Below are 14,411 nucleotides of genomic sequence, written 5' to 3' on the forward strand. Positions count from 1 at the left end.
CGACACCAGAGCTTCTAGTAGTGTAGCAATGACTATGAAATGTATGGACCAGTTTTATTACTACCCCCAAATTCCTGTTATCAATAAAATATTGCATATAATTGTAATGTAAACGGTTAAATTACATGAGCATTCTTTTCAAAGATCCAAACGTTTCAATGAAAAAGGTATATAAAAATGTCACAAAACATAAATTACACTTCAAAATCTGTACATGATTCATCTCACACGAATTTTTTTTTTTTACTGAAAACCCCACATTCTGTACAATATTTTTTTAATCTTGGTCTTCAAAGATCTACAATCACTAAACAAAGATGGCTTTGTGTGTACACTTCTAGCACCATCTTAACAGAAACCAAAATGAGATTAAAATCCTTAATGATCAATAAGGGAAAAACAACGCACTAACGTACGTTTGAGTCCTTTCCCACAATTTGACCACTAACTGTAAAAAGAGGCTGATTGTTTCAGATTAGTGCATAGCACCCAGACTTTTCATCTGGGCAGCAACTGTGTGTTGGACTTTTATTCATTCATGAAGAAATAACTTATCTTGGTAGGAAAGTTGTGCAGTGCTCAGTCACTAACAGAAATATGTTTGAGTCATTCTGCCTTCTTTTCCTGAACTCTGGCTGTGTTCTTTTTATTTTCAATTTGGATTAATATTAGTACCTGAATTTCCCTACGCCCGAACCACCCCCTTGCAAGTTTCTGCATCAGTGAGGTAAGTATTTTTTTAGGTAGATATCCATATATCCATTGCATCCAGGGAACCACTTCTCAAGCAGAACCAGTCTTTGTACTACTGTAGTTCAGCTTTTTTTTAAAAAATTACCAATTTAACCAGAATTCATTAAAAATTACAATCAAAGATCAAGATATACATGATGTGCAATGCATTCCCACTATATGTTGCACAGCAACAGTATATTATAAAAGCAGCCTCCCTGCAAGAACTGTAGTCAGCTATAGATTTCAACACAGCAATTCTATATCTTCATGTTTACAAACATCTGCCGGAAATTATGGTGCATAAACACGGTATATCATTATTGCTGCATTTTATGTGGTCTTGGATTAGTAGGTGTGCCTAGGAGGGCAAAGAAAAACGTGAATTATGCAAGTCAGGACTACAGTCTCCAGCCATCTTGAAGAAATGTCCAATGTTGCATGTGTAATAAGACAACTCTCTTAGGCTTCTGACTGAAACTCTGTCTCGTCCATCTGAACAGTGTCATTATCACCCAATAATTCTGTTTCAGGCACTGAGCCTTCCTCTTCTTCCTCTTCCTGAACCAGACTCTGAGCAACATCCTCTACATTATGTACATCATCTGTACCTTCTGACAGCAGAGCTGCCCTGTCAGCCACAGAGGCATTGGAGGGGGCTGTTGTTACGTATCCTGTACTTGTGGAACCACTTCCGCTGTGATGAGATCCTGGCTTCGGGATCATCTGAGGAGCCATCTGCTGAGGAGCCATCTGCATTGGGATTTGGACTGGGTAAAAATTTGGCAGATAGGCTCCATAGCCTGGCATTGGTTGGTAACCATTGACTGGAATGTACAGCTGAGGAGGCGGGACCATAGGTCTTATCTGTCCTTTCATTGGTATGAACTGTGGCTGAGGGAAACCTTGTGTTTTTTGTTTTGGCCCAACGTACCTAGTGTTGCTGACATTACTAACAGGGCTTGTGCTGAGGGAACTGGTTTGTGTGGTGTTGCTTGCACCAGATGTTTGCGCAGAGCTGGTGTAATTAGAGAGGTTTCCCCATGTTCTCAGTCTGTTGTGGATGTCTTTAAATCTGGATCTTCTGTTAGGAAACTCATTCCAGCATTCTAACATCAGAGAGTATATCCATGCGGGGCAGTCGTCAGGACATGGCAAAACCTGTCGGTTTCTTATCATCTCAATGACATCCTGATTAGAGTAGCCACAGTACGGCTGCAAACCATAGCTGAAGATCTCCCACAACACCACTCCATAGGACCAGATGTCAGAATCAACGGAAAACTTGCCATACATGATTGCCTCAGGGGACATCCATCGTATAGGGAGTGGAGTATTTCCCATTAATTTATAATAATCAGCAGAATAAACTTCCCTGAAAAGACCTAAATCAGATATTTTCACATTGAGCTTGTCAAACACCAGCACATTTCTCGTGGCTAAATCTTTATGGACAACATGGTGGCTTGACAAATATTCCATTCCAGCTGCTATCTGAGTCACAATGTGAAAAAAATCTGCTGGCTCCAAAGTAGATTTCACTGTCTTGTCATCGTCGGTGCTGCCAACATCCGAATGGGGAGATCGCATAACCAGGAACTCATGGAGATCACTATGGGAGCAATAGCTAAAAACCATACTGATGGGCTGTTCTTTGGTCACTATTCCTAGCAAGCAAACTATATTTGGGTGCTGCAATCTCGACCGCATCATTGCTTCATGCTTAAATTCTTCACGAAGAGTTAAGTCTGCTTTATCCTTGAGTGTTTTGATGGCAACAGTTTGAGTTTGTTCCCCAGGAGTTGTACCAAACAGGTGACCCTTATAAACTTTGCCGAACTTCTCCTCACCTAGTTCCTCCATAAATCTCACAGTGGAAAGACTGATTTCTTTTAGTTTAGCCTGAAAATAAACAGATAGAGGTTATGTCAATTCTGTATGTAAGGGGGGGATTACAAGAAGCACTTGCAAAAATAAAGTTTTGAACAGAAGAGTCTTTCTGTATATGTTATTGCATATTTATATCTCTCTTTTGCCCTTTCTCCCTCTTGCACGAGTGAAGAAGAAGAGTTGGTTTTTATACCCCCGCTTTTCTCTACCTTTAAGGAGTCTCAAAGCAGCTTACAATTGCCCCCCTTTCCCCTCCCCACAACAGTCACTTTGTAAGCTAGGTGGGGCTGAAAGAGTTCTGAGAAAACTGTGACTAACCCAAGGTCACCCAGCAGGCTTCATGTGGAGGAGTGGGGAATCAAACCCAGTTCTCCAGATTAGATTCCACCACTCTTAACCACTATGCCAGGCTGGCTTAAATTCACAGAGCTGCTCTGCCTGTGTGAGGAAGGGGGAAGGCGATTCCCATGAAGCCCCCTTTCTTGCCCTGTTTGGAGGGTTTCCAGCCCTCAACAGTTGGTTTTGGGGAAGGGGATGCTCATAAGTCTCTTCCACAAACTCACTCTGCTTACAGTATTGAGAGATCCAACACCGCATCCTTCCCTCTCATATATATTTCTTGTGTTTGACAACCCTTGAAAACCATCAACCGTATGGCGTATCAACATAAAGGAAACAGTACCATACATCTGAATATTTCAGTTAATTAATGTAGGAGGTAAAAGAAATCATCATCTTATTTCACAAATGAAAAGGACCATCACCTTGACAAAACAATTTATAATAATGATGTTATTGTTACCAGGCATACTTATATCTAGTCTACAATTCAAAGGCGCCCTAAACTCGTTTCCATTTGTGAAGACTATAAAAAATGTTACCTGTTTGAAAAAAATGTTACCTGTTTGTGTTGATTTATAAGAGGCATTTCCATGTCTTGGCTAGGAGAGGGCATAAGTTGGCGACGCTGTGGAATGGCAGCAGAGGCCTTCTGCTTGTTCCTGCACATGCATACCAAGAAGAAAAGGCAGGCAATAACCAAAGGGATGGCTATGCTGGGAACCAGGATATAGAGGATCCCCATTTTGCTGCTGTCACGCGGACCTGTTTATTTTGAAAATATTTCATGTTTTCAGAAGAGCTTTTAAACACACAAAAGCAATGCAAATTTTTAAAAATGTAATTAACTAAAGATGAAGCTCAAATTTGTTTCTGTCAAATATTGTTTTCTATTTCTAATAAACAGTACATAAAGTCCTACAGAGTTGATACACATCTGAAATATGAGATTCCATGGATCCAGTCAGTTTGTACTCCTAGTACTACAAGAACATAAGAAAAGCCCTGCTGGATCATACCAGTGGTCCATCTAGTCCAGCATCCTGTTTCACACAGTGGCCAATTAGTTGCCCTGGAGTCTGGCCCCCTCCCACCCCAAAAAATAAAAAACAAAAAACCCCAACATGAATGTTGCTTCCCAACACTGGTATTCAGAGGTTTACAGCCTCTAGATGTTGGAGGCTCCCTATAGTCATCATGGCTGATGGACCTCTCCTCCATTAATCTGTCTAATCACCCTTTAGAGCAATCTATGCTCATGGACATAACTACATCCACTGGAAGTGAATTAAGCAGAAATTACTTGTTGAGTAAAGTAGTATTTTATTTTGATTGTCCTGAATCTATCTGTCAGAATTTCCATTGGGTGCTCCCAAGTTCCAGTGGTGTGTGTGTGAGGGGAAGTTCTCTATCTACTTTATCTACCTCATGCAATATTTTATAAGGCTTGTTCACACACATCTCTTCTCATCTTTTATAAATGGAAAATCCACAGACTCTTTAGTCTTTCATGAGAGGAGAGGTGATCTAACCTTTCAATCATCTTGGATGCCCTTTCGGCATTTGTTCCAGCTCTGCAATATCTTTTTAGAGGGGCATCGACCAGAACCATACACAGGCCACAGATCTACCAAGTGGCTAGTTAGGCACATAGCCTTTTAAATGAACTTTCCAACCCCCCCCCCCCAAAAAAAAAACCTAAAAAACACCCTTATTTAAAAGGCAAATGTTAAAAATGCTTTCTAGGAAAACTGTATAACATATACACAACAAAGTGCAACCAACGAAGTCATTTGCTAAGAGACCTTTCCAGAACTACAGCATGTCAGTTTGTAGGTAAGAGATGACACTGCTGGATGCTTCCCAACATCAAGAGCAAACCTACACAGCAGACAGAAAACTGGCAAATCAGGGAGAGAAAACATCTTTAAAATGTGATCCAATCCTCCATTTGCAATTATATCACATTATTTTGTGGAATGTGAACCCTGCGGCCTCATCTATCCCAGGTCCGTCTTTTATGCTGGTGTATTAGCACCACAGACTCGAAGATCAGAGCAAAAGCTACTCAGATGGAACCACCTGCCTTTTTCAGACAGACAGCCAATGTAAAAGTATCAGAAGAAGTGAGCTGTGGCTCACAAAAGCTCATATCCTGCCAGAAATTTTGGTAGTGTTTAAGGTGTTACTGGGCTCTTGCTCTTTTCTACGGCCAATGTAAAGGTTTCAGATTACTTGTAAGAGGGTCAACAGTTGTTCTCTGGGATCGTTATAAAAATGTTGCTGCCCGCAGCAAAGGACAGCAGTGACACTCTAGAACAGAGGTTCTCAAACTGTGCTCCAAGGAGCACTAGGTGCTCCATAAAGCATCTCCTAGTGCTCCATGAAGAGACTGGAAAAAAAATACTACTGTCATTCGGTTTAGTATACAGGTGCTAGGTGAAAATTAGTGCTCCATGACAAATTTCTCTCCTGAAAAGTGCTCCATGACTCAAAAAGTTCAGGAAACTCTGCTCTAGACCAAAATTACATCATTTACATTCCACTGGCTTCAGCACCATGAATAAAGAATGCAATGATACAGGATTTCACACTAATTTCGCTCTGTAAAGTAACCCTTAAGTGTCTATCAAAAAGGCCCTTATGAGTGCATTATTTTAAAACAAGTTTTACTTCAGACATGCAAAGATAATACTAGAAGCAGGGAAAAAAATAATACATACTACAAGAAGGTATTTCACACAGTTCCATGCGTACGTTTTTGTTTTGTGTAAAACACCAGGGACCTTCCATCTGACCACCAGGATTGCGACAATATGCATGTCCTCCTCCAAGCTCAGGAAATTCTGTACTTGTCAAACTGTGGGGATGGGGATGTTGAGAGTCCCAATACTGACAATTGTGACCTGACTTGGTAACACTGATAGTTCCTCTGTAATCCACTCCAGAGCCGTTGTAACACTGGTGATCTGCAAAAAGTGTTTCACAGAAGATGCATGATGAATAGGAGGCCAAGTCCCTTCCTATTTTTCCCAAACTCTACTAAATCTACTCCTCTGATATATCATAAAATAAAAATATGATGAGACAAGGGGTAACCGGAGAGAATTGTGGAGTTTCCCAATAGCCCACAGCATTGATGTTTTAACAACAGCGGCAGCAGTGGCTCACCCCCAGCCCGCTCACCCCAGCTTCACCACAGTGGCAACTCCTCCCCAGCCCTGTGGCCTCAATGGCCGTGGCTCTCCCCCCCAGTTAACCCTCGATCCGCTAGCTCAATGGCCCAGTTGCACTGGAGGAGTAGGAGTTTCATCTACACTTGCACAGACAGAACTCTTGTATTTTGTTGGAACATGACCCCAACCTCAATTTTGTTTTCCATTTTCAGATTTCTCTGCAAACTGGGGCAGGCAGGGTAGTTGCCTGAAAAATCTGCCTTCTGTCAATGTGGCCCTGATCCAGTGATTTAAGTATCTGCAGATGAGACCACACTTTACAATAAGAATATACCCACAACACTCGCAGGGGGGGGATCCCATCCTCTTCCTAGCTAGCCTTCTGGGTAAGCCACTTGCCAGGCAGATCACCCACCAGCAATGCCGTCACTGCTGCTTCTGCCCTCCCCTCCTTTATCTGCCCAGCTCACATGACTCACCCACTCAACAGTTCCCAGTGGTAAGGGATGGTGTTAGCAGCTGCTCCTCCCCACTCGCATTGCTACTCCTCTGCAGCTTACATGGTGGTGGGGAGGTAGTGGATCCCACTCCTCCTCTCCATCCTCCATTTGACTGCAAGCCTGCTGTGCTGCCCGGGTGCCCACCCTGCAGATTTGCTGCCTCAATGGCAGCAGAGATAGGGTTTCCAGGTACCTTACCTCCTCCAGCAAGAGGCTCTTCTTGTTAAGTGTGTGCATGTGAACCAATGCGTTGGCGTCACTCCCGGTTTAGAACCCGAAGTGCTGCATCACAAAGGGCCTTTACCTCTTAGTTTGAGTGGTAAAGCGGCCCTTTACCTCTCAAACTAAGAGGTAAAAGGCCCCTCACGAGGCGGAACGTCCGGTTCTAAACTAGAAGTGACGTGCGTGGTATGCATGCGTGCACATCTGCCCGCCGACCCTCAGGTGGTCGGTGGGCAGAGGGGGAAATTGCCGGGGGTTTGTCCGCCACCAGAGGGCACCTGGCAACCCTAAGCAGAGATCTGCTCACTTGTCTACCCCCTCACTTTGCCTTCTCAATGGCAGCAGCAGCTCCCTTGCCTGCCAGGCACAGTGGAGCTTGGTCTGCACTTGCACAGTCAGTGATCTTGTATCGGGGGGGGGGGCTTTAAATCCCTCCTTTAAGGTTTTTCTGCAAGTCTGGGGAGTCCCCCCAGTTTGTAGAAAAAACTTACTTCTGATCTGCTGATTTAAGAATCCACATATTGGTGCACACTTGACTATTAAGAGATAAGGTGATGATTATTTGTGATGATGGCAAATCCCCAACATGACGCAGCACAGGACTGGCGAAACTTATCAACACTTCTTAGTAAACTCTTCAGCTTCAGAATGTTTCAAAGAACATTCTTCTGATGTTCACATAAGATTAAATGATTGATTCAAAAGTAACAGATGTGGGAAAAATCTGTGGGTGTAGATAAAAACCAAAAAAACACAGAACGTATGGCTTTCCCACCCGTCATCTGAACAAGGGAACCATTCCAAAGCAACTGGATGCAAACAACCCTATATCTAGACCATCTAACTTTTCACAAAGTTCATATTCCTACAACATCACTGACTGTAAACTTCTACTTTTGTCCTCTTTTTTTCCTTTCCTCTAGTCCTCTTTCTCCTTCCAAAACCTTTTTTAAAGACATTATTTTCCTGCAGTTATCTACCAATCTGTTCATGGCTTTTTATTTTCTTTCTGGTTTTGCTTTACTTCTCTAAATAGAACTGTTCTGGTTTAATTTATGTATCTCATTAAAAACCGTCCTAGCTGCACAAGGTGATCTGCACTGGCTGGCTGCCTCCGCCTTGTATTTCTGGGAGTTGAGAAAACCTCTTTCGAGATATGTCAATCCTGCACTTTTCTGCAAGGCTTATTCCTCTGTGCATGCTTAACATCTCAAGTACTTTACAGCAGCACAAAGGTTATGCCACAGCATCATGTATGCACTGCATATTGCAGAAAACAGTGAGACTGAAACACATTTGGAATATATGAGGGCAGCTCTGCCTATCAGGGAGGTCTGGCAGTGGCTCAGGTGCCTGGGGCAGAATCTGGATTCCTCTGGCAATTGCCATTTACATCACACAGAGAGAGGCTGCAGAGGAGAGTTTTTACATCTGCTGTAAAATACCACAAGGCAACCCTTCCAAGATAGCTACAGGCATTCTAGAGATAGTGTCAGCCAAATACATCATAATGATTTACACTGCATGGAAAAACATGACACTGGAATGAAAAAAAATCTGGACTTTGAAGAAAAGATCCACAGTGGGGAGCAGACATGACTCTGGCCTCTTGTTCACAGATTTTCTTAGATTGTCCACATAAACTTTGGGGTTAAGAACATTTCATAAATTATTCCTCCAGAGAAAAGACTGCATCAGCTCAACTTCCTCTCAGTTTTAGACTCTTTTTTTTTTCAAGATAGAGTGAGTTAAAACAGGAGGGGGGGGGAACCAAGATGCCCAAACCATGTTTTTTTAAATCATCTTTGTCTCCTGTACCCAAATTAATGCTTTCCTTGTCAGAGATCGATGTGCTTTCTCAAAACTTCTTTACTCTTGCTACTTTGGACCACAAAGGCATAAAGGGAATTTCCCCCTCCCAGCTTCCAGTGCTTAAAAATCCCCATAAAACTTGTGTTTGCTGCATCTTGCAAGTATAATTTTTGGTAAAAATTTAAATAAGTAGAATACAAAATGTTATTATATTAACATAAAACACCATTTATAACTTAGCCTATTTGGTATATTTATGGAATTTAGTTTTCTAGAAGCAAAAAAAATCCTAAAGAATGAAAGAGATGACCTCCCACATCTTATGTGACCTTAGTATATGTATCTTTGTGTTTGCCATTTGTGAGGTAGTAAAAAATAAAATTTGAAAACAGAACACACAAGTTTTTGTACGTAGTGTGTTAAGCAGGGGAGAAACAGCCTTGCAGAGTCACAATAGGACTAGCAGTACATTTGGATATTGAAATAAACTTCATAACTTTAAAAATTCAAAATCTCCAGTACTATATCATCAACATGTGCACAGAAAATTAATTGTGGACAAAACTACCCTTGAAAATTTGCTATATAAGTGTATAGTATACATAGAAATTAGTTTCCAGAGTTGTAGATTGGGTCATCTAAATAAAGCATTGCATGAAAAAGCACTTCATCATTCTAAAGAAGCTAATGTTTTTCTCAGTGCTCCTTCAAGTTTCCATTTTTTCTATTGGAAAAACTGGAAAAAGTATTTGGAAAAAAATCACAAAGGAACTTTTTTTCCTGAATGTTTATGGGTTTCATCTTTAGGCCTTCGTATCGTCTATAAGATGAAAAAAGGACAACCCAAACATAACCTTTGGATACTACTAGCGCTTAACATGCTATCACCCTGCATCTACTTCTTATTGCCCCTTCTTTCTGACTGTGGGGATTAACGCATGGGCAGAATATTCTTGGTTCGCACCTCCCTTATCTCACAATATTTTATTCCAAGACTGGATAGTCAAACGCATGACGCTAGTCCATCCCACTATAAGTCCAAAGCAAGTAGCTGCTGGAGGCTCCCCGTGTGTTTGAGCCACCCATATAATGTGGGATAGTAGTGGAGTGACCGCCGTGTCATTGCCCAAGGACTGGCTGAGGGGTTATCCAATCAAAGGCCGATTCTCCCCCTCTTTTTTCTTGGGACACCAGCGTTCCGGTATACCATCGTGACGGTGTGAAGCACTTCCCTATAGGGCTGGTCGGGGGGGGGGGGGGCGTCTGTCTGGCCTGGAGAGGGTCGGGGCTTGAGGCGCCTCTTCAGCCTCAGACCAGCCAGAGGGAAAGTCTGAGCTTTCCTCTCCCTTGGAGGCTACCTGGGTGGCTCTATGCTCAGCCAGCCTGGGTCACAGCCTGCTTCCTCCCTGGCTACTCTTCAGGCCAGAGAAGCTCCGCCCCTTCTACCCTCTGCCCTCCCCCCGGAAGTCCATAAAAGGAGCTCTCCTTCCCCGTCACGTCACTTCCCTTCCTAGCCAGCAGCGCGGCTCGCACCTGCCCCGCCCTTGCTCACCCGCAGCTCAGCTGTTTGTCGGGGCTGGGAGCTTGAACAAAAGGAGGTTAGTAGCGGCCTAGTCATGTGATTACATGCACGCCGGCGTTCCGGTAATGTATCGAAATAAAAAAAGTATCGGTTTAGCACCAAAAAGATCACTAGAAACCAGGGATTGCTTAACCCGTTTTTTTTTTTTTTGCTTAAATCACGCCTAAGGTGGGTCCGATGTGCTGCCCTCAGATGGTCATGCGTTTAGATCACGGGAATTCGCTACTTTTAAGGCACAAAGGCGAGACAAATTGGCCATGTGTTAAACCCCTGTGTTTCCAATCCCATTCTAGAATTGTTTCCAGCATTTTTATTTTATAATGCATGCTCCATAAACAAAAATTCAAATTAGATCAAAACCAGAATCTTCTTCAGTATTAACAGGATTTGAACCTGTTCATTTTTGCCTCTAGAATATGTTCTATATTTAAGATTATAAAATTGATAAACAATATTACAGATATCCTTTCCTTGGAATGATGATACAGTGGCTCTTGTTTATTAAGCTAAATCTTATTTCACACTTAACTTTCTCCCCTTCATTCAACAATGTTGGCAATATGAACAACAATAGCACATAAGAGAACAGCTTCAAACAATAGATTAATTAACTCATCAGTTACAAAAATGATTAAATAATTCTAAAATCATTAACTGATTGTTCCACTACATAAATCAGATATTTTATCACAGTGAAGACTTGGTAAAAATGATGGGCAAACTTACATCTGTTGAGCCGCTCTACAGGTATTCCAATTTTTATGCAATTGGCAGCCTCTAAAGTGTCTGGCAGTGGCAAGTCTTCACATTTAGGTGGCTGGAGCTGCACCAGAATGTGCGGATTAGACCTAGCAATGTTGTATTCCTGCCTACAGAGGTCATTCTCCAGAACTTCACACTCGTCCCGACAGAGCTCTCTTGGTTTAGGGGTCCGAGAGCGTTCATCACACAGAGGAAACACGAAATGACAGAAAGACGGGATGGCAAACTGAGAACACTGATCAGATAAATGGGTGGATGTGCCAATCATAGTAAATGCAGCTGAAAAGAAAAAAAGTAAAGCCAAGCATTAATATATGATTTATAATAAAGCAAATAAGCCACTGTTAATTTCACCATTTCTAGGAGGAAGTGGCAATTAAACTGGCATAAAACTAGTTTTCAGCATAGGGTTGGTTCAAATATGAATTAATCTTAGGGCTGCCAGCCTCCAGGTGGGTCCTGTAGATCTCCTGGAATTGCAACTAATCTCCAGGCTACAGAGATCAGTTCCCCTGGAGGAAATGGCAGCTTTGGGAGGTGGACTCTATGGCATTATACCCTGATTGAGGTCCCTCCCAAAACCTGCCCTCTATAGGCTCCACCCCCAAATCTCCAGAAATTTCCCAACCTTAATTAGGCTCCATGCAGTCACCTCAAACATTTATAACCAGACATGTTAGTGACGTATCTGCTCTGATTTCTGCATCTTAAAAAAAACAGCCCCTGTCAGTAGTGACGTGCAAGTACTATTTCTCTGAGGATCCACCAATTAAAATCTCCTCCATGTCTTTGGTAAAACTGTCCAGCCAATCTGTAGTTCTAAAAATTTCCTTCACCATAGCTCCTCTGCAGCTCCCGAACCTCCCTTTATATGTGCCATTATCTACTTAGTAATTCCCAAAATATCATGTGAGGATCTCTGCCATGTAAGTCTTAATTTGGAAGAGGGTGTAAAAGGAAAGCTATACACAATTCTGTCAGTTCCAGCCTGGAAAACATATCCTGGGCCTGGAGAGCCTTCCAGATAACCCAGGTAGTACTGAGGTGAGAAGTGCTTACTGAATCACATAAAAAGGCATGATGCACAACATCAAATGCATGCTATTCCATAATTTTCTGTTATGCCAAACAACCCTGAACACAAGTCCCAGGATTAAGCCCTGTTGAGGGCTGCTGCCAATTAATTCACACTGTTCTCAGTATGCTCCATACATTAACAAAATTCCTTCACTGTTGAAAAAATAAAATTACAATTGTTGAGGAAATACTGGGAATTTCTAATGGTTTTAAAGTATATCATATACAATTTACACATTATTTTACTGTACATTTTAGAATGATCCCACAGATCCCTATTATTTCTATACTGCAGATGGAGGACTGAAACAGATACTGTGGCTTGCTTAAGGCTACCTATTAATGGCAGAACTAGATCTAAATTGGGGACTTCCTAATTTGTAGCTCAGTCTCTTGTGTGTGCCGTCAAGTTGGCGACGCCTTTTTGGGGTTTTCATGGCAAGAGACTAACAGAGGTGGTTTGCCTCTGCACAGCAACCCTGGACTTCCTTGGTGGTCTCCCATCCAAATACTAACCAGGGTTGACCCTGCTTAGCTTCTGAGAACTGACGAGATCAGGCTAGCCTGGGCCATCCAGGTCAGGGCCACTCAGTCTCTTAGCACTAAGCTATTCCAGCCTGACAGCTCTTGTGCTGATTTTTGTTAAAACATACATCATAATCAGGAAACTGAACTTTGCTTTTGGCATCTGCTCAGTGGAAGATGTTTTCCCCTTGCTGCCATTTGTATGCAGTAAGCTTGGTTATCCAAGATCTTCTAACATGTTTTATTGCTTGAAATGACTTGTCTGTCATACCACACTGAATATCTGGGTAGACAAAGGAAACCATTAATGTCTCAGTTTCTCTCTCACTTTAGCTTCTTTGCCTAAGGCCACCAGTACAACAACCTGTTTCCTAAAGCCTTGCATTTTCCTTGACACCTCCTTTTATTCCCTCTGTAACTTCTGAAGCTCACTTCATAATGGATTTGGCTCAATAGGAGGTAGTGTGCTTAAATCATCACTCAAAAGGCAAGGACTACAACAGCGGTAAGCAGTCTGTGGCTCACAGAAAGCAATTACCACCGATGAAAAGAGCCACATTACTACACACATGTCCCTAAACACTAGCCTTGTTTTTATGTTGTTTTAGACAGTTCACCACCTTACCTGGATAGCCCAGATAGCTCGATATTGTCAGATCTCAGAAGCTAAGCAAAATTGCCCCTGGTTAGTATTTAGATAGGAGGCTACCAAGGAATAATACCATGATCACTATACCCAATATTTATGCATACACAATAATATAAGATATAATGTTTAATATACATGTATAACTATAATATTTGAAATTACTTTTCCACTGTTGAACCTTGTATACCCGGAGTGTATCTCTGCATTCTCACTCTCTTTTCAGTATAAGGTACAGCAACTCAGGGGAGACAGAAAGAGAGAGATATTGCCAAGGCACTCAGAAGAGCGCAAGCTGGTCATGGAGAAAGGGGAGTCAAAGCACCACCACTCCAGCTTGCTCTTTTCCCGGGTGGCAGCTATAGTGGCAGTCATGGTAGCAGTATGCTCTCTTCTCTGCTACCAGATTGCTCTCCTTCTGGGAGCTGCCTGGGTGCTAGGATGCCAGTGCAGAGGCTGCAGAAAAGTGGAGGACAAGCACTTGACTTTTTACTCTGACATAACAGCAGAATCTCAGGGAGGGTCGCAGCTTACCTGTCCTCCTGTCCCTGTGGCAGCGGCTGTTTCAAAGTTGGAACAAGCCTCACAGGACAATGACCTTGCTCACTTTCTGGGTACACAGGGCAGGTGGTACATTGCACACATACATGAAGCTGCCTTCTACTGAATCAGACCCTTGGTCCATCAAAGTCAGTATTGTCTACTCAGACTGGCAGCAGCTCTGTAGGGTCTCAGGCAGATGTCTTTCACATCACTTACTTGCCTAGTCCCTTTAACTGGAAATGTCAGGGATTGAACCTGGGACCTTCTGCATGCCAAGCAGATGCTTTACCACTGAGCCACAGGTGGCATGTCAAAGAGCCACATGAGGCTACAATCACTGAATATCAGTAGAGATAGATAGACAGACAGACAGAGAGACAGACAGACAGATCCTCAAACTATGACACTGGCAGAACTACGCCTCTAAACCTAGATCAGAGTATGCTTCTGTACACACTTTTGTCTGCTTGCAGGCAAAGGTGGGATGGAAATGCTCTAAGCAAATTTCATTTAAAAACAGGCATTCATGTGAAAAATGCAGAACTTTCCCTCTCCCGTGCAACCCCAGATACAGTGTCCTATCTAGTGCTTCAATATTGGAAGAA

At 42.5% G+C, this 14,411-nt stretch overlaps 1 protein-coding gene across 1 annotated transcript in view; it reads right to left on the bottom strand.

Moving 5' to 3' along the window:
• Window positions 1-838: 838 nt before the first annotated feature.
• ROR2 (receptor tyrosine kinase like orphan receptor 2) overlaps window positions 839-14,411 on the bottom strand; it is a 154,768-nt gene continuing 141,195 nt past the window's right edge. The window contains exons 6-9 of the mRNA XM_056848715.1: window positions 10,980-11,294; window positions 5,685-5,930; window positions 3,524-3,726; window positions 839-2,634 (exon numbers count right to left, since the gene is read on the bottom strand). Of these exons, the coding sequence (XP_056704693.1) occupies window positions 1,195-2,634; window positions 3,524-3,726; window positions 5,685-5,930; window positions 10,980-11,294 (2,204 nt within the window). The 3' untranslated portion in view covers window positions 839-1,194. The remainder of the gene's footprint in view (window positions 2,635-3,523; window positions 3,727-5,684; window positions 5,931-10,979; window positions 11,295-14,411) is intronic.

This window comes from Euleptes europaea, chromosome 4 (assembly GCF_029931775.1).
Source record: "Euleptes europaea isolate rEulEur1 chromosome 4, rEulEur1.hap1, whole genome shotgun sequence".
Classification (NCBI taxonomy): Eukaryota; Metazoa; Chordata; class Lepidosauria; order Squamata; family Sphaerodactylidae; genus Euleptes; species Euleptes europaea.